Source organism: Physella acuta, unplaced genomic scaffold (genome assembly GCF_028476545.2).
Source record: "Physella acuta isolate Inbredline_101_S28 unplaced genomic scaffold, ASM2847654v3 ptg001167l, whole genome shotgun sequence".
NCBI lineage: Eukaryota > Metazoa > Mollusca > Gastropoda > Physidae > Physella > Physella acuta.
In genome coordinates, this window is record NW_026732684.1 from 318115 (window position 1) to 336991 (window position 18877).

Here is an 18877-nt window from a genome sequence, read left to right on the forward strand (position 1 = left end):
CTGAGACAGCTAGCCACGACATCTATAGTTGAGACAGCTAGCCATGACATCTATAGCTGAGACAGCTAGCCATAACATCTATAGCTGAGACATCTAGCCATGACATCTATAGCTGAGACAGCTAGCCCTAATGTACAAAATAGCTGACGTCATGCCAACAATCAATGGAAGGTATCACAGGTCACACCATTTCAATCAGAGTTTCTTCCAGGCCCCCCCCCCCGAACAAAATGGAATTTAATTTATATAGAAAATATATACTTTTGACAGTGTCCGCCTCCCCCAAAAATTGTTGTCCGCCCCCCTTGAAAATTTCAAATGCACCCCCGGAGAAAAAAGTCTGGAAGAAACAATGATTTCAATTTGATGAGGTATTTCATATAGTACGTCTAGAACTTTAGAGAATGGAGCTCTCTGTTATAATACGTCTAGAACTTTATGGAGGTCTATGATATAGTACATCTAGAAGTTGTCATGTAGTGTATGGAAGATGAGGGTATTTAGCATTTTAACATTGTGAAGCATTCAACATTTGATACTATTTAACATTTCAACAAATTTTGTTTCATCAAATCTTCAATCAAGAGCAAATCACAAAATGGTGAGATTTTTAGTTGCATACAATTAACAACATTCAACAAAGGAAAACTCAGACAGAAAAAACATAGACCTACCAGTTGCAAATCTACAACTATTTTTAGAACTACCGACAGATGTCAAAAAGATGTTTTTAGAATTCGAATCTTGGTAAAAATTTTTTGAATAAAATACACCCTTCATTTTTTAAAACTTTGAGACAGAAGATCAGCTCAGAAATCATAAATAAAACAAAAATGATAAATATAACAGAAATCATAAATATATCAGAAATCATAAATATATCAGAATTCATAAATATACAGAAATCATAAATATATCAGAAATCATAAATATATCAGAAATCATAAATATAAAGATGTAATGAAAGACTTCAGGCACAATAACACAACTAAAAATATTCTATGAATAGAGCTTAAAATAAAATTCTATGAATAGAGCTTAAAATAAAATTCTATAAATAGCTACAATGAAGTAGGACTTAAGTACAGTACAAAAACAAAATCAGATCAGGAACATGTGGGCAATCATTCAATCAAACATGTGGGCAATCATTCAATCAAACATGTGGGCAATCATTCAATCAAACATGTGGGCAATCATTCAATCAAACATGTGGGCAATCATTCAATCAAACATGTGGGCAATCATTCAATCAAACATGTGGGCAATCATTCAATCAAACATGTGGGCAATCATTCAATCAAACATGTGGGCAATCATTCAATTAAACATGTGGGCAATCATTCAATCAAACATGTGGGCAATCATTCAATCAAACATGTGGGCAATCATTCAATCAAACATGTGGGCAATCATTCAATCAAACATGTGGGCAATCATTCAAACATGTGGGCAATCATTCAATCAAACATGTGGGCAATCATTCAATCAAACATGTGGGCAATCATTCAATCAACCATGTCTGTACAATCATTTGTTTGTAGAAAGGCATATCTACTTTAATCAATTCAGCCCTATATATTGTCTCTTTGTAAAAAAACTATACAATTAATTCAGCCATACATATTGTCTCTTTGTAATAAAATTATACAATTAATTCAGCCGTACATGCTGAGCCTCAATGAGAAAAAATTGCTTTTTGTTTTAGCTTTAGCCAAACTAGAGGTGTTTGACCTTGTCAGGGTTTGACCTTGTCAGGGTTTGACCTTGTCAGGGTTTGACCTTGTCATGGTTTGACCTTGTCAGGGTTTGACCACGTCAGAGTTTGACCTCATCAGGGTTTGACCTCGTCAGGGTTTGACCTTGTCAGGATTTGACCTTGTCAGGGTTTAACCTTGTCAGGGTTTGACCATCAGCTAATCACCTGGCAGAGTGTCACTCTGTCCACACTGACAAATCTAATCAACTAAGCCCATGAGATGTGCAGCAAATAGTGTGGAGCGACCAGTTGGTTTACACAACCACAGTTGACTGTCACTAACCCAAGTTTTTACAACCTAAACTCACATCAACTTTACTAACCCAAGTTTTTACAACCTCAACTCACATCAACTTTACTAATCCAAGTTTTTACAACCTAAACTCACATCAACTTTACTAACCCAAGTTTTTACAACCTCAACTCACATCAACTTTACTAACCCAAGTTTTTACAACCTAAACTCACATCAACTTTACTAATCCAAGTTTTCACAACCTAAACTCACATCAACTTTACTAACTCAAGTTTTTACAACCTAAACTCACATCAACTTTACTAACCCAAGTTTTTACAACCTAAACTCACATCAACTTTACTAATCCAAGTTTTCACAACCTAAACTCACATCAACTTTACTAACTCAAGTTTTTACAACCTAAACTCACATCAACTTTACTAATCCAAGTTTTTACAACCTCAACTCACATCAACTTTACTAACCCAAGTTTTTACAACCTAACATCAACTTTACTAACCCAAGTTTTTACAACCTCACATCAACTTTACTAACCCAAGTTTTTACAACCTAAACTCACATCAACTTTACTAACCCAAGTTTTTACAACCTAAACTCACATCAACTTTACTAACCCAAGTTTTTACAACCTAAACTCACATCAACTTTACTAACCCAAGTTTTTACAACCTAAACTCACATCAACTTTACTAACACAAGTTTTTACAACCTAAACTCACATCAACTTTACTAACCCAAGTTTTTACAACCTAAACTCACATCAACTTTACTAACCCAAGTTTTTACAACCTAAACTCACATCAACTTTACTAACCCAAGTTTTTACAACCTCACATCAACTTTACTAACCCAAGTTTTTACAACCTCACATCAACTTTACTAACTCAAGTTTTTACAACCTCACATCAACTTTACTAACCCAAGTTTTTACAACCTAAACTCACATCAACTTTACTTACAGTAACACATTTTGTAAAAGTACACAAAGATTTAGAAAGTCAAATGACATACCAGCACAGTGGACTGAGCTCAAGTATTGCAAGCTCACCCTGGCCAGGGCACTGGCTGGTAATGGTGGCACATATGTGGACAATTGGCACACAAGAAACTATGGCGTTTGGTAGGACAAACAATTGGCACAAACAAAATATTTGGTAGGACAAACTATTGGCACAAACAAAATATTTGGTAGGACAAACAATTGGCACAAACAAAATATTTGGTAGGACAAACAATTGGCACAAACAAAATATTTGGTAGGACAAACAATTGGCACAAACAAAATATTTGGTAGGACAAACAATTGGCACAAACAAAATATTTGGTAGGACAAAAAAGGGATACAAATATTTGCTATGATAAAATAATGTGGTCAACATTTTGTACATTCATTACACTACTAAAGCTGTAAAACAACAATTGATTCAAATCTGTGGCACAGTGGTTCTCCTGCCATCAAATCAATAGAGGGGTTATGTCCCCTGGTTTGTGACCTTTGGTTTTAGCAGGATCATTTTGGCCAATCACAGAGTCTGTTACAGTGACACTTCTGTTCCATGTCATGAGCCATGTGTCATGTCATTAGCCATGTCAAGTTATCCTTCCTGTTCACTTGGCACATTGTTTAAACACAAACAGTGGACTCAAACAACACACATCCCACCCACACACCACATCAACAGAGTCCACTCTATGAGGATGCTTGATTATGACATGAGGAATGTAGGACATATATAGATTGGCTGATGACATGTCAGTCTGACATCTGATGTCAATGATCCCAGTGAGGTTAAGCAGACTGACATGCCCAAATGTGAGTCTCACAAAATGCCACTGCGCCTGAAGTTGGTCAGCGCCCCCAGTACCCCCACCCCCGCACCATTGGGCAGCACTGACTCAGCTGTTGCCTTGGTGGGGCCCTCGGCTCCATCTGTGCTGCTCTCCGTGGGGCCCTTGCCCCCCCACAGGCCGTACAGCGAGTAGCCTTTGTTTTTTAACTGCTGGAGAAACCCCTGACCCGTCATACCCGGCACAAACAGGCTGGGTTTCTGGGACGGGTCAGCAAAGCTGGACAAGGACCCGTCCTCTCGCTCCATCAGAACTTTGTCTAGTGACCTTGACCCTGGTAGGTTCTTGGGCTGGGGTGAGTTAGAAGATGAAGATAAACTGCCAAGCGACCTTGAAGAAAGAACCCTCTGGTTAAGGTCAAGGCCAGGGGTTGGAGGCGTGTCTGTGGCGGGTCTGGTGGGTGGGTGGCCACTCAAAGCAGAGACCCGGGACAAAGCCCGCTCCACGGCTGTCTCCCTGCCCCCCAGGAGGGCAGCCAGCCCCAGGGTCATGCTGTATGTGCTCTGGGTGGTGTCTGCCCTTGGTGTGGAGGCTTGAATGGGTGGGTCCTCTAGTGTGCTCTGGCTGGGTGAACTACTGTGGACAAATAGAAGAGTCAGCATTGGACAGGTCTAGACACACACACAACACAAGACATTCTGCAACTTGCCAGAGATGCATGTAAGGTCCAGGGTGGCTAAGCATGTACCATGATGACCTACCTAAGACTAGCTAAGGTCCCAAGCCCCATGTAAGGTCCAGGGGTCTGAGCATGCAGTATGTACCATGATGACCTACCTAAGACTAGCTAAGGTCCCAAGCCCCATGTAAGGTCCAGGGTGGCTGAGTATGTACCATGATGACCTACCTAAGACTAGCTAAGGTCCCAAGCCCCATGTAAGGTCCAGGGTGGCTGAGCATGCAGTATGTACCATGATGACCTACCTAAGACTAGCTAAGGTCCCAAGCCCCATGTAAGGTCCAGTGTGGCTGAGTATGTACCATGATGACCTACCTAAGACTAGCTAAGGTCCCAAGTCCCATGTAAGGTCCAGGGTGGCTGAGTATGTACCATGATGACCTACCTAAGACTAGCTAAGGTCCCAAGCCCCATGTAAGGTCCAGGGTGGCTGAGTATGTACCATGATGACCTACCTAAGACTAGCTAAGGTCCCAAGCCCCATGTAAGGTCCAGGGTGGCTGAGTATGTACCATGATGACCTACCTAAGACTAGCTAAGGTCCCAAGCCCCATGTAAGGTCCAGGGTTCCTGACTGTGGAGTCTGTGAATGTGTAGATCAAACTGCTATCCTGCTCCTTCCTTGTGTGGACATCACTTGGGTCATCTGAAAGTTCAAAGGTCGTTAGATTGAGTGGTGTTTGAGCAAGGAACTAGCAAGAGCAACTGACCAGTGGTCAAGCACTCACCATCTTCCTCCAGGTCACTCAGGGAGTAAACCTCCTCCACCAGCTCAAGTTTCTTCTCTCCCCTCATCTGGACCCCCTCCCTCTCCTCAAAGATTCCGCCCAGGTGGGGAGTGGCCAGGTGCTGCCAGTGTCTCAAGGTCATTGAACCTGCAAGTAGGTATAGATGGTGCAAGTGGCAGCAGGTACAGATGAAAGGTAGAGGATATAAATGGCATCGACAGACAACAGGTCACCTACCCACCCCACAGACAACAGGTCACCTACCCACCTCACAGACAACAGGTCACCTACCCACCCCACAGACAACAGGTCACCTACCCACCCCACAGACAACAGGTCACCTACCCACCCCACAGACAACAGGTCACCTACCCACCCCACAGACAACAGGTCACCTACCCACCTCACAAACAGGTCAACTACCCACCCCACAGGTGACCAACCCACACAGCAGACAACAGGTCACCTACCCACCTCACAGACAACAGGTCACCTACCCACCCCACAGACAACAGGTCACCTACCCACCCCACAGACAACAGGTCACCTACCCCCCCCCCCCCCACAGGTCACCTACCCACCTCACAGGTGACCTGCCCACCCCTCAAACAGGTCACCTACCCACCTCACAGGTGACCTACCCACCCCACAGGTGACCTACCCACACAGCAGACAACAGGTGACCTAAAGACAGGTAAGAGAAACCAGACTGACCTTCCAGAGGTTTGACTATCTGAAGTTTGTCAGAGATTTTGAAGGTTGGCGGCCCAGAGTTCCAGGACATGATGCCAGGAGACCTGACGCCATCTTGGTAGTGACTCCTGACACTCTGGGGTGAGGTGGTGCCACTTCTGTAACACACAGCTCAGTCAGTCAACCAGACACAAGACCATTCAAACTTGATCTACTGGTCAGTCAGTCAGTTAACCAGACACAAGACCATTCAAACTTGATCTACTGGTCAGTCAGTCAACCAGACACAAGACCATTCAAACTTGATCTACTGGTCAGTCAGTCAACCAGACACAAGACCATTCAAACTTGATCTACTGGTCAGTCAACCAGACACAAGACCATTCAAACTTGATCTACTGGTCAGTCAACCAGACACAAGACCATTCAAACTTGATCTACTGGTCAGTCAGTCAACCAGACACAAGACCATTCAAACTTGATTTACTGGTCAGTCAGTCAACCAGTCTTGTACTCACATCTCTCTCTCTAGCTCCTGTTTCCTCTTCCTCTCCTCCTCCTCATGAAAGTCCCTCTCATTCAACTCGTTGGCTTTCCTCAGTGCCAGCCTCTTCAAGGCACTCTCCAGGTCATTAGAGCCTGGGATCCCAGGCCGTCCAAGTTCTGGGTTGGACCTGGAGGAGAGGGGTGGGGTGGGGGTCAGATCAGTTGACTAATGGCACACAGTAGGTGTAGGGTAAACAGCCAGTCCAATTGAGGGTTACACTGACAGGGTGGGGCGTGGGGGAGTGGCCCGTCCCAGTGAGAACATTCTCTGACAGCCAGTGGTCTACATTTTCATAAAGTGATAAGTTGACACCATTTTATCCAGACGATACCCCTGTCCCAAAAGCTGGTTACACTGTTGGATAGGGGGAGGGTTTCAGTAAACAAAAAGAAACCTAGAGGCTGTAGACATCAAACAAGAAACCTACCCGTAGAGGCTGTCCATCAGACAACAAGAAACCTACCCATAGAGGCTGTCCATCAGACAACAAGAAACCTACCCATAGAGGCTGTAGACATCAAACAAGAAACCTACCCATAGAGGCTGTAGACATCAAACAAGAAACCTACCCATAGAGGCTGTCCATCAGACAACAAGAAACCTACCCATAGAGGCTGTAGACATCAAACAAGAAACCTACCCATAGAGGCTGTAGACATCAAACAAGAAACCTACCCATAGAGGCTGTAGACATCAAACAAGAAACCTACCCATAGAGGCTGTCCATCAGACAACAAGAAACCTACCCATAGAGGCTGTCCATCAGACAACAAGAAACCTACCCATAGAGGCTGTAGACATCAAACAAGAAACCTACCCATAGAGGCTGTCCATCAGACAACAAGAAACCTACCCATAGAGGCTGTCCATTAGACAACAAGAAACCTACCCATAGAGGCTGTCCATCAGACAAGAAACCTACCCATAGAGGCTGTCCATCAGACAACAAGAAACCTACCCATAGAGGCTGTCCATCAGACAAGAAACCTACCCATAGTGGCTGTCCATCAAACAAGAAACCTACCCATAGAGGCTGTCCATCAGACAACAAGAAACCTACCCATAGAGGCTGTCCATCAGACAAGAAACCTACCCATAGAGGCTGTCCATCAGACAACAAGAAACATACCCATAGAGGCTGTCCATTAAATAAGAAACCTACCCATAGAGGCTGTCCATTAAATAAGAAACCTACCCATAGTGGCTGTCCATCAGACAACAAGAAACCTACCCATAGAGGCTGTCCATCAGACAACAAGAAACCTACCCATAGAGGCTGTCCATCAGACAACAAGAAACCTACCCATAGAGGCTGTCCATCAGACAAGAAACCTACCCATAGAGGCTGTCCATCAGACAACAAGAAACATACCCATAGAGGCTGTCCATTAAATAAGAAACCTACCCATAGTGGCTGTCCATCAGACAACAAGAAACCTACCCATAGAGGCTGTCCATCAGACAACAAGAAACCTACCCATAGAGGCTGTCCATTAGACAACAAGAAACCTACCCATAGAGGCTGTCCATCAGACAAGAAACCTACCCATAGAGGCTGTCCATCAGACAACAAGAAACATACCCATAGAGGCTGTCCATTAAATAAGAAACCTACCCATAGAGGCTGTCCATTAAATAAGAAACCTACCCATAGTGGCTGTCCATCAGACAACAAGAAACCTACCCATAGAGGCTGTCCATCAGACAACAAGAAACCTACCCATAGAGGCTGTCCATCAGACAACAAGAAACCTACCCATAGAGGCTGTCCATCAGACAAGAAACCTACCCATAGAGGCTGTCCATTAGACAACAAGAAACCTACCCATAGAGGCTGTCCATCAAACAAGAAACCTACCCATAGAGGCTGTCCATCAGACAACAAGAAACCTACCCATAGAGGCTGTCCATCAAACAAGAAACCTCCCCATAGAGGCTGTCCATCAGACAACAAGAAACCTACCCATAGAGGCTGTCCATCAGACAAGAAACCTACCCATAGAGGCTGTCCATTAGACAACAAGAAACCTACCCATAGAGGCTGTCCATCAGACAACAAGAAACCTACCCATAGAGGCTGTCCATTAGACAAGAAACCTACCCATAGAGGCTGCCCATTAGACAAGAAACCTACCCATAGAGGCTGTCCATGTCCGCGCTGTAGCCATCACTAGCAATACTCTCCACATCTGACGGGTATGTCGACTGGTTCTGTGACGTGTTGCCACTCTGTGACGGCAGTGCCATCACTGACATCCTGGTGGACGACATGACCTCCCTCTGGGCTGCTTTGGTCGCGGCTCGCTTGGCGGCTCTGGCTGTCTCAAACACTTTCCAGCTCTGGGCTCTGTGAGACACACGGTTGCCATGGCAACAGTGGACAATTTTAATGCCATAGATTGGGGTGGATAATTCAGGGAAAACTAATTTAAAAGGAAAGTATGACTAAGGTAAGGGAGACGACACAGTATGGATAAGGTAAGGGAGACGACCCAGTATGGATAAGGTAAGGGAGACGACCCAGTATGGATAAGGTAAGGGAGACGACCCAGTATGGCTAAGGTAAGGGAGACGACCCAGAATGGCTAAGGTAAGGGAGACGACCCTTTATGGATAAGGTAAGGGAGACGACCCAGTATGGATAAGGTAAGAAAGATGACCCAGTATGGCTAAGGTAAGGATGACAACCCAATATGACTAAGGTAAGGGAGACGACCCAGTATGGCTAAGGTAAGGGAGACTACCCAGTGTAACTTTAGCATAGGAAATGACCCAGTATAACTCTAACAAGGGAGACGACCCAGTATGACTAGAGTAAGGGAGACAACCCAGTATGACTAGAGTAAGGGAGACGACCCAATATGACTAAGGTAAGGGACACAACCCAGTATAGCTCTAACAAGGGAGACTACCTCCTGTTGGACTGAGACAACTCCTGCTGCAGGGATGTTTCCAGCTCTGATGCCAGAGAGTCTGTGGGGATGGCATACGCTGAGTGATGGTGTTGGCCGTTGGCCCGAACTTTGTGTCGGCCTCGCAAAATGCGAAGTTCGTCTGTGGCCTCCTCCATCATCTCCAACAGCTCGTCATACTTGTCCTGCATGCTGCCAAGCTGGCAACATACAAACATACAGGTCCAACATACAAACATACAGGTCCAACATACAAACATACAGGTCCAACATACAAACATACAGGTCCAACATACATCTTGTGCCAAGCTAACAACATACAAACATACAGGTCCAACATACAAACATACAGGTCCAACATACAAACATACAGGTCCAACATACAAACATACAGGTCCAACATACAAACATACAGGTCCAACATACAAACATACAGGTCCAACATACAAACAAACAGGTCTAACATACAAACATACAGGTCCAACATACAAACATACAGGTCCAACATACAAACATACAGGTCCAACATACAAACATACAGGTCCAACATACAAACATACAGGTCCAACAAACAAACATACATCCTCAGGTCCACATGATATCCTTACATATAACAAACACATGATATCCTCACATACAACAAACACATGATATCTTGACGTACAACAAACACATGATATCCTGACGTACAACAAACACATATCTTGACATACAACAAACACATTATATCCTGACGTACAACAAACACAAGATATCTTGACATACAACAAACTCATGATATCCTGATGTACAACAAACACATGATATCCTGACGTACAACAAACACATGATATCCTGACGTAAACAAACACATGATATCCTGACATAGAAAAAACACATGATATCCTGACGTAGAACAAACACATGATATCCTGACGTACAACAAATGCATGATATCCTGACGTACAACAAAACCATTATATCTTGACGTACAACAAACACATGATATCCTGACGTACAACAAACACATGATATCCTGACGTACAACAAACACATGATATCCTGACGTACAACAAACGTATGATATCTTGACGTACCTCTTTAGTCAGCCTACGCTGTGACTCAGTTGATGCCGTCAGTTTTTCATGCAGGTCCATGTTGTCAAGTGTCAGCTGAGAAAACAAATGTCACAAAATTGTCACATTTTCTGACAGCTCATCTGTCACATTTTAAGGTAAACAACAGTTGCATGACAATTTAACCGGATGGAAATACCACTAGTCTAGCAACCCCCTCCCTAGTACCCACCTCCCTAATCTTGATCCCCTCACCCTCCCCTAGCACCACCTCCCCTAGTACCCCCCTCCCCTAGCACCCACCTTCCTTATCTTTGTCTGAAACTCAGCTATCTGGCCCCTCCCCTAGCACCCCCACCCGCTCCCTAGCACCCACCTCCCCCAGCACCCACCTTCCTTATCTTGGTCTGTAACTCAGCTATCTGGCCCCTCCCCTAACACCCACCTTCCTTATCTTGGTCTGTAACTCAGCTATCTGGCCCCTCCCCTAGCACCCACCTTCCTTATCTTGGTCTGTAACTCAGCTATCTGGCCCCTCCCCCAGCACCACCTCCCCTAACACCCACCTTCCTTATCTTGGTCTGTAACTCAGCTATCTGGCCCCTCCCCTAGCACCCACCTTCCTTATCTTGGTCTGTAACTCAGCTATCTGGCCCCTCCCCTAGCACCCACCTTCCTTATCTTGGTCTGTAACTCCCCTATCTGGCCCCTCCCCTAGCACCCACCTTCCTTATCTTGGTCTGTAACTCCCCTATCTGGCCCCTCCCCCACCTTCCTTATCTTGGTCTGTAACTCAGCTATCTGGCCCCTCCCCTAACACCCACCTTCCTTATCTTGGTCTGTAACTCAGCTATCTGGCCCCTCCCCTAACACCCACCTTCCTTATCTTGGTCTGTAACTCAGCTATCTGGCCCCTCCCCTAACACCCACCTTCCTTATCTTGGTCTGTAACTCAGCTATCTGGCCCCTCCCCTAACACCCACCTTCCTTATCTTGGTCTGTAACTCAGCTATCTGGCCCAGGAAGATGGTGATCTCCTCCTTCTGATGTAGACACTCCTCACATTTCTCATGCAGCTCTTCAGCTAGAGACTCCACTTGGTGGTTTACTTCAGCTGGTAATACATGTCACATGGCATTAGTTCACTCATGATATTTACAGTCAACACATGTCATACACGCTACTATCCCATGTCAGCATGTGGCTACCCCAGGTCAACATGTGGCTACACCGGGTCAACATGTGGCTACCCCAGGTCAACATGTGGCTACCCCATGTCAACATGTGGCTACCCCATGTCAACTTGTGGCTACCCCATGTCAACTTGTGGCTACCCCAGGTCAACACTTGGCTACCCCAGGTCAACATGTGGCTACCCCAGGTCAACACTTGGCTACCCCAGGTCAACACCTGGCTACCCCAGGTCAACACCTGGCTACCCCAGAGATGACCAGAACTTACCCAGCTGCTGGATACAGTCCTCCACCAATTTTTTCTCTTTCTCCTCATGTCAACACCTGGCTACCCCAGGTTAAGAGGTGACCAGAACTTACCCAGCTGCTGGATACAGTCCTCCACCAATTTTTTCTCTTTCTCCTCATAGCTGTCTGTGGTTGACTTGAGCTGGGCACTCTACACAAAGGATATACAAGGAAGGACATTTTAGAAGGACATTAAATATAGGACATTTTTAATGGAACTTAAATGTAGGAAATTTTTACAAGACATTATATGTAGGACATTCTTGACAGGATGTTGAAAGTAGGACATTTTAACTAGACATGTCAGACTTTTTAGCAGGACATTAAATGTAGCACATTTTTAATGTAACTCAAATGTAGGACATTTTAGTAGGACATTTAATAGGACATTCTGTTGTGACAGTGACAGCTGATGTGACAGTGACAGCTGTTGTGACAGTGACAGCTGTTGTGACAGTGACAGCTGTTGTGACAGTGACATCTGTTGTGACAGTGACAGCTGATGTGACAACTGTTGTGACAGTGACAGCTGGTGTGACAGTGACAGCTGTTGTGACAGTGACAGCTGGTGTGACAGTGACAGCTGGTGTGACAGTGACATCTGTTGTGACAGTGACAGCTGATGTGACAACTGTTGTGACAGTGACAGCTGGTGTGACAGTGACAGCTGTTGTGACAGTGACAGCTGGTGTGACAGTGACAGCTGGTGTGACAGTGACAGCTGGTGTGACAGTGACATCTGATGTGACAGTGACAGCTAATGTGACAGTGACAGCTGTTGTGACAGTGACAGCTGTTGTGACAGTGACATCTGTTGTGACAGTGACAGCTGATGTGACAACTGTTGTGACAGTGACATCTGATGTGACAGTGACAGCTGATGTGACAGTGACAGCTGTTGTGACAGTGGCAGCTGATGTGACAGTGACAGCTGTTGTGACAGTGACAGCTGGTGTGACAGTGACAGCTAATGTGACAGTGACAGCTGTTGTGACACTGACGTGACAGTGACAGCTGGTGTGACAGTGACAGCTGGTGTGACAGTGACAGCTGGTGTGACAGTGACAGATAATGTGACAGCTGGTGTGACAGTGACAGCTGTTGTGACAGTGACAGCTGATGTGACAGCTGTTGTGACAGTGACATCTGTTGTGACAGTGACAGCTGTTGTGACAGTGACAGCTGTTGTGACAGTGACAGCTGTTGTGACAGTGACAGCTGTTGTGACAGTGACAGCTGTTGTGACAGTGACAGATGCTGATGTGACAGTGACCTTACCTCTAGCCTGAGGTTGAGGTTCTCGTCCTCCAAAGTTTCCACCTTCTTCTTGAGAAAGTCAACATTGATGCCGTCATGGGGGGGCTTTTCACTGGGTCAGACAGAACACCAGGTTAAACATGGGCTAAACCAGGTTAAACATGGGCTTAACCAGGTTAAACATGGGTTAACCAGGTTAAACATGGGCTAAACCAGGTTTAACACAGGCTAAACCAGGTTTAACATGGGCTAAATGAGGTTAAACATGGGCTGAACCAGGTTAAACATGGTCTAAACCAGGTTAAACATGGGCTAAACCAGGTTAAACATGGGCTAAACCAGGTTAAACATGGGCTAAACCAGGTTAAACATGGGCTAAACCAGGTCAAACATGAGCTAAACCAGGTTCAACATGAGCTAAACTGGGTTAAACATGGGCTAAAGGAGGTTGAACATGGGCTGAACCGGGTTAAACATGTGTTAAACCAGGTTAAACATGGGCTAAACCAGGTTTAACACAGGCTAAACCAGGTTTAACATGGGCTAAATGAGGTTAAACATGTGTTAAACCAGGTCAAACATGAGCTAAACCAGGTTCAACATGAGCTTAACCGGGTTAAACATGGGCTAAACCAGGTTAAACATGGGCTAAACCAGGTTAAACATGGGCTAAACCAGGTCAAACATGAGCTAAACCAGGTTCAACATGAGCTTAACCGGGTTAAACATGGGCTAAACCAGGTTAAACATGGGCTAAACCAGGTTAAACATGGGCTAAACCAGGTCAAACATGAGCTAAACCAGGTTCAACACAGGCTAAACCAGGTTTAACATGGGCTAAATGAGGTCAAACATGGGCTGAACCAGGAAAACATGGGTAAAACCAGGTTAAACATGGGCTAAACCAGGTTAAACATGGGCTAAACCAGGTTAAACTTGGGCTAAACCAGGTCAAACATGAGCTAAACCAGGTTAAACACAGGCTAAACCAGGTTAAACCAGGTTAAACATGAGCTAAACCAGGTTAAACACAGGCTAAACCAGGTTAAACACAGGCTAAACCAGGTTTAACATGGGCTAAACCAGGTTAAACATGAGCTAAACCAGGTCAAACATGGGCTAAACCAGGTCAAACATGGGCTAAACCAGGTTAAACATGAGCTAAACCAGGCTAAACACAGGCTAAACCAGGTTTAACATGGGCTAAACCAGGTTAAACATGAGCTAAACCAGGTCAAACATGGGCTAAACCAGGTTCAACATGGGCTAAACCAGGTTCAACACGGGCTAAACCAGGTTTAACATGGGTTAAACCAGGTCAAACATGGGCTAAACCAGGTTAAACACAGGTAATAAGATCTATAGCTTTGCGTGAGTTTCTCTGCTTAAGTAAATGAGACAAATTATGAATAATTATTACACTTTTGCATGAGTTTCTCTGCTTAAGTAAATGAGACAAATTATGAATAATTATTACACTTTTTTTTAAAATTACAGTGAACTTAGTGTAATAAACTTCAGCGTGGTGTAAAAGTGTGAGTGTGACTAACTTTGGAGTGATGTAAAAGTTTGAGTGGGACTAACTTAGGAGTGATGTAAAAGTGTGAGTGTGACTAACTTTAGAGTGATGTAAAAGTTTGAGTGGGACTAACTTAGGAGTGATGTAAAAGTGTGAGTGGGACTAACTTTGGAGTGATGTAAAAGTTTGAGTGGGACTAACTTAGGAGTGATGTAAAAGTGTGAGTGGGACTAACTTTGGAGTGATGTAAAAGTTTGAGTGGGACTAACTTTGGAGTGATGTAAAAGTGTGACTAACTTTGGAGTGATGTAAAAGTTTGAGTGGGACTAACTTTGGAGTGATGTAAAAGTGTGACTAACTTTGGAGTGATGTAAAAGTGTGAGTGGGACTAACTTTGGAGTGATGTAAAAGTTTGAGTGGGACTAACTTTGGAGTGATGTAAAAGTGTGAGTGGGACTAACTTTGGAGTGATGTAAAAGTTTGAGTGGGACTAACTTTGGAGTGATGTAAAAGTGTGACTAACTTTGGAGTGATGTAAAAGTTTGAGTGGGACTAACTTTGGAGTGATGTAAAAGTGTGAGTGGGACTAACTTTGGAGTGATGTAAAAGTGTGAGTGGGACTAACTTTGGAGTGATGTAAAAGTGTGACTAACTTTGGAGTGATGTAAAAGTGTGAGTGGGACTAACTTTGGAGTGATGTAAAAGTTTGAGTGGGACTAACTTTGGAGTGATGTAAAAGTGTGACTAACTTTGGAGTGATTTAAAAGTGTGAGTGGGACTAACTTTGGAGTGATGTAAAAGTGTGACTAACTTTGGAGTGATGTAAAAGTGTGAGTGGGACTAACTTTGGAGTGATGTAAAAGTGTGAGTGGGACTAACTTTGGAGTGATTTAAAAGTGTGAGTGGGACTAACTTTGGAGTGATGTAAAAGTGTGACTAACTTTGGAGTGATGTAAAAGTGTGAGTGTGACTAACTTTGGAGTGATGTAAAAGTGTGAGTGGGACTAACTTTGGAGTGATGTAAAAGTGTGAGTGGGACTAACTTTGGAGTGATGTAAAAGTGTGAGTGGGACTAACTTTGGAGTGATGTAAAAGTGTGACTAACTTTGGAGTGATGTAAAAGTGTGAGTGGGACTAACTTTGGAGTGATGTAAAAGTGTGAGTGGGACTAACTTTGGAGTGATGTAAAAGTGTGACTAACTTTGGAGTGATGTAAAAGTGTGAGTGGGACTAACTTTGGAGTGATGTAAAAGTTTGAGTGGGACTAACTTTGGAGTGATGTAAAAGTGTGACTAACTTTGGAGTGATGTAAAAGTGTGAGTGGGACTAACTTTGGAGTGATGTAAAAGTGTGAGTGGGACTAACTTTGGAGTGATGTAAAAGTGTGAGTGGGACTAACTTTGGAGTGATGTAAAAGTGTGAGTGGGACTAACTTTGGAGTGATGTAAAAGTGTGAGTGGGACTAACTTTGGAGTGATGTAAAAGTGTGAGTGGGACTAACTTTGGAGTGATGTAAAAGTGTGAGTGGGACTAACTTTGGAGTGATGTAAAAGTGTGACTAACTTTGGAGTGATGTAAAAGTGTGAGTGGGACTAACTTTGGAGTGATGTAAAAGTGTGAGTGGGACTAACTTTGGAGTGATGTAAAAGTGTGAGTGGGACTAACTTTGGAGTGATGTAAAAGTGTGAGTGGGACTAACTTTGGAGTGATGTAAAAGTGTGAGTGGGACTAACTTTGGAGTGATGTAAAAGTTTGAGTGGGACTAACTTTGGAGTGATGTAAAAGTGTGAGTGGGACTAACTTTGGAGTGATGTAAAAGTGTGAGTGTGACTAACTTTGGAGTGATGTAAAAGTGTGAGTGGGACTAACTTTGGAGTGATGTAAAAGTGTGACTAACTTTAGAGTGATGTAAAAGTGTGAGTGGGACTAACTTTGGAGTGATGTAAAAGTGGGACTAACTTTGGAGTGATGTAAAAGTGTGAGTGTGACTAACTTTGGAGTGACCTCCCCTGGGTGGTTGTACTCCAGGTCCTCATTATAAAACCGGAGCAGCTCATCCTTCATACTCAGGTCATGTCGCAGCTGATTGACCCGCTCGTTAGCGAGGGTTAATTGCTCTTCAAGGGTCTCGGATCTGGACGATAGCTCTTTGTTCTTGGAGAGTAGGGTCTGACCTATACGAGCAGCAAGTTCAAGGTCGCGCTCTTTCTGTTGATGCACATACGATGATTGGTCAAACAGATTGGCTACCAGTAGTAGGATGAAGATGAAAGTAGGTTACAGCTTCTTAGTGTATGTGTGTGTGTGTGTCTGACACAACTCTTCCAGTAGACGTGTGACAGCTTCTATGTGTGTGTGTATGATGTGTGTGTGATGTGCTGTGTGTAGCATGTGTGATGTGATGTGTGATGTGATGTGTGTGTGATGTGTGTGTGTGATGTGTGTGATGGGTGTGATGTGATGTGTGACCCACCTCTTCCAGTAGACGTGTGACAGCTTCTATATCATTGTAAGTTTTTGTCATCTGTGAGACTCTCTCAGCACACAGCACTGAAACATCAAGTACATAGTTAGATGGGTAGCAGGTAGCAACACTAAGTGGTAGCAGGTAGCAACACTAAGTGGTGGGCTCACAGGGTGACACATGTGACATAATGTGTGACATGTGACATGTGTGACATAATGTGTGACATGTGACATAATGTGTGACACCAGTGACGGGATGTATGACACCTGTGGCAAAATGTAACACCTGTGACAAGATGTGTGACATATGTGACAATGTAAGACATGTGACATAATGTGTGACACATGTGACATAATGTGTGACACATGTGACATAATGTGTGACACATGTGACATAATGTGTGACACATGTGACAGGATATGTGACATATGTGACAGGATGTATGACACTTGCAATCTGCACTTGTTTTGATCAGGAGTGTAGAAATTGTTATCTTTCCTTCATGTTAAATATTACCATATGACGAGTCACATGACCTAATTAAAAAAACAAAAATAGAAACCAATCCCATTAGCGTCACTGGATGACACAACAAAACATGGACTAGATAACTCGAGGCTACCCATAGGCTACCCAGCACAGGTAGCCTGTTAGCGTGGCTACCCATAGGCTACCCAGCACAGGTAGCCTGTTAGCGTGGCTACCCAGCACAGGTAGCCTGTTAGCGAGGCTACCCAGCACAGGTAGCCTGTTAGCGTGCAGTCAAATAACGTTGGCTGGTGTGAACATACGCTCTAGTTAGGTCCCTTGACTCCATCAAGTTCAAAGCTGATAACTAGAAGACGTCATTAAAGCAACAAGACAACACTCCAGTGTTAGATAGGACTACAGGATACAGATATTTACACACGTATTAGCATATATAATACATGTTTTTTATATTGGTATATGATTACATACTATGTATATTATTAGAGTAGCATACATTTATGTTAGAGTTGATTCCACCAAGCGACTGTACAGTAAGATATCTAAGTGCTTGTTTACATGAAGTGACAGCACACAAAACTCACGTCACACATCAAGAGAGTCGAGGACGGAATGTTAACTGATAGGATCACAATAATACAGCTGATTTAGGCTGAATCAGTGGACGGCGCAGATCAATGGACGGTTCGTTTCGATGGACGGCCCGTGATAAAAACAAGTACGGCCAGAGGCAATGGACGGCCAGAGGTACATTGAGATGTTTCACGGAGTTGACAAAGCTTGCCACTAGCCCCCCCCCCCCCCCCTTTCCAGTATTTCTAACAGTATCCTTGACCCCTCGACCCTCCCATCCCCACCCGAAACTTTTATGAATGGGAAGACGAGTAGGGGATGTTGTGTGGCCACATTAGGTCGGCTCGTGCTCACTGTCACGTCCACCCAGCTACGGTTGACTGACGCTGTCACGTCCACCCAGCTACGGTTGACTGACGCTCACAGTTCCGGGTTCTATCACAGCTGGGGAGAGACGCCGCTTCTAGCTGGTGCTAAACTCGCGGCTACTGACGTCACACAAACGTCAAGCAGGCAACGTACGGAAGCTCTAATAAAACTTGTCACAAATAACGTACGGAAGATCTAATAAAAAACTTGTCACAAATAACGTGTGGAAGCTCTAATAGAAA

General features: G+C 44.2%; 1 protein-coding gene across 10 annotated transcripts in view; it reads right to left on the minus strand.

Moving 5' to 3' along the window:
• Positions 1 to 245: 245 nt before the first annotated feature.
• Positions 246 to 18877, minus strand: part of LOC131956667 (trafficking kinesin-binding protein 1) — a 45980-nt gene continuing 27348 nt past the window's right edge. For 9 of the 10 annotated variants that reach the window (XM_059321209.1, XM_059321208.1, XM_059321203.1 and 6 more), the window contains 13 exons: positions 17211 to 17287; positions 16731 to 16945; positions 13240 to 13330; positions 12034 to 12112; positions 11464 to 11594; positions 10502 to 10576; positions 9426 to 9625; positions 8648 to 8860; positions 6485 to 6640; positions 5988 to 6124; positions 5274 to 5420; positions 5071 to 5191; positions 246 to 4442 (listed from right to left, as the gene is read on the minus strand). In XM_059321209.1, coding sequence (XP_059177192.1) covers positions 3839 to 4442; positions 5071 to 5191; positions 5274 to 5420; positions 5988 to 6124; positions 6485 to 6640; positions 8648 to 8860; positions 9426 to 9625; positions 10502 to 10576; positions 11464 to 11594; positions 12034 to 12112; positions 13240 to 13330; positions 16731 to 16945; positions 17211 to 17261 — 2220 coding nt within the window. In that variant the 5' untranslated portion in view covers positions 17262 to 17287 and the 3' untranslated portion in view covers positions 246 to 3838. The remainder of the gene's footprint in view (positions 4443 to 5070; positions 5192 to 5273; positions 5421 to 5987; positions 6125 to 6484; positions 6641 to 8647; positions 8861 to 9425; positions 9626 to 10501; positions 10577 to 11463; positions 11595 to 12033; positions 12113 to 13239; positions 13331 to 16730; positions 16946 to 17210; positions 17288 to 18877) is intronic. The other variant, XR_009388984.1, reaches the window with a different exon arrangement.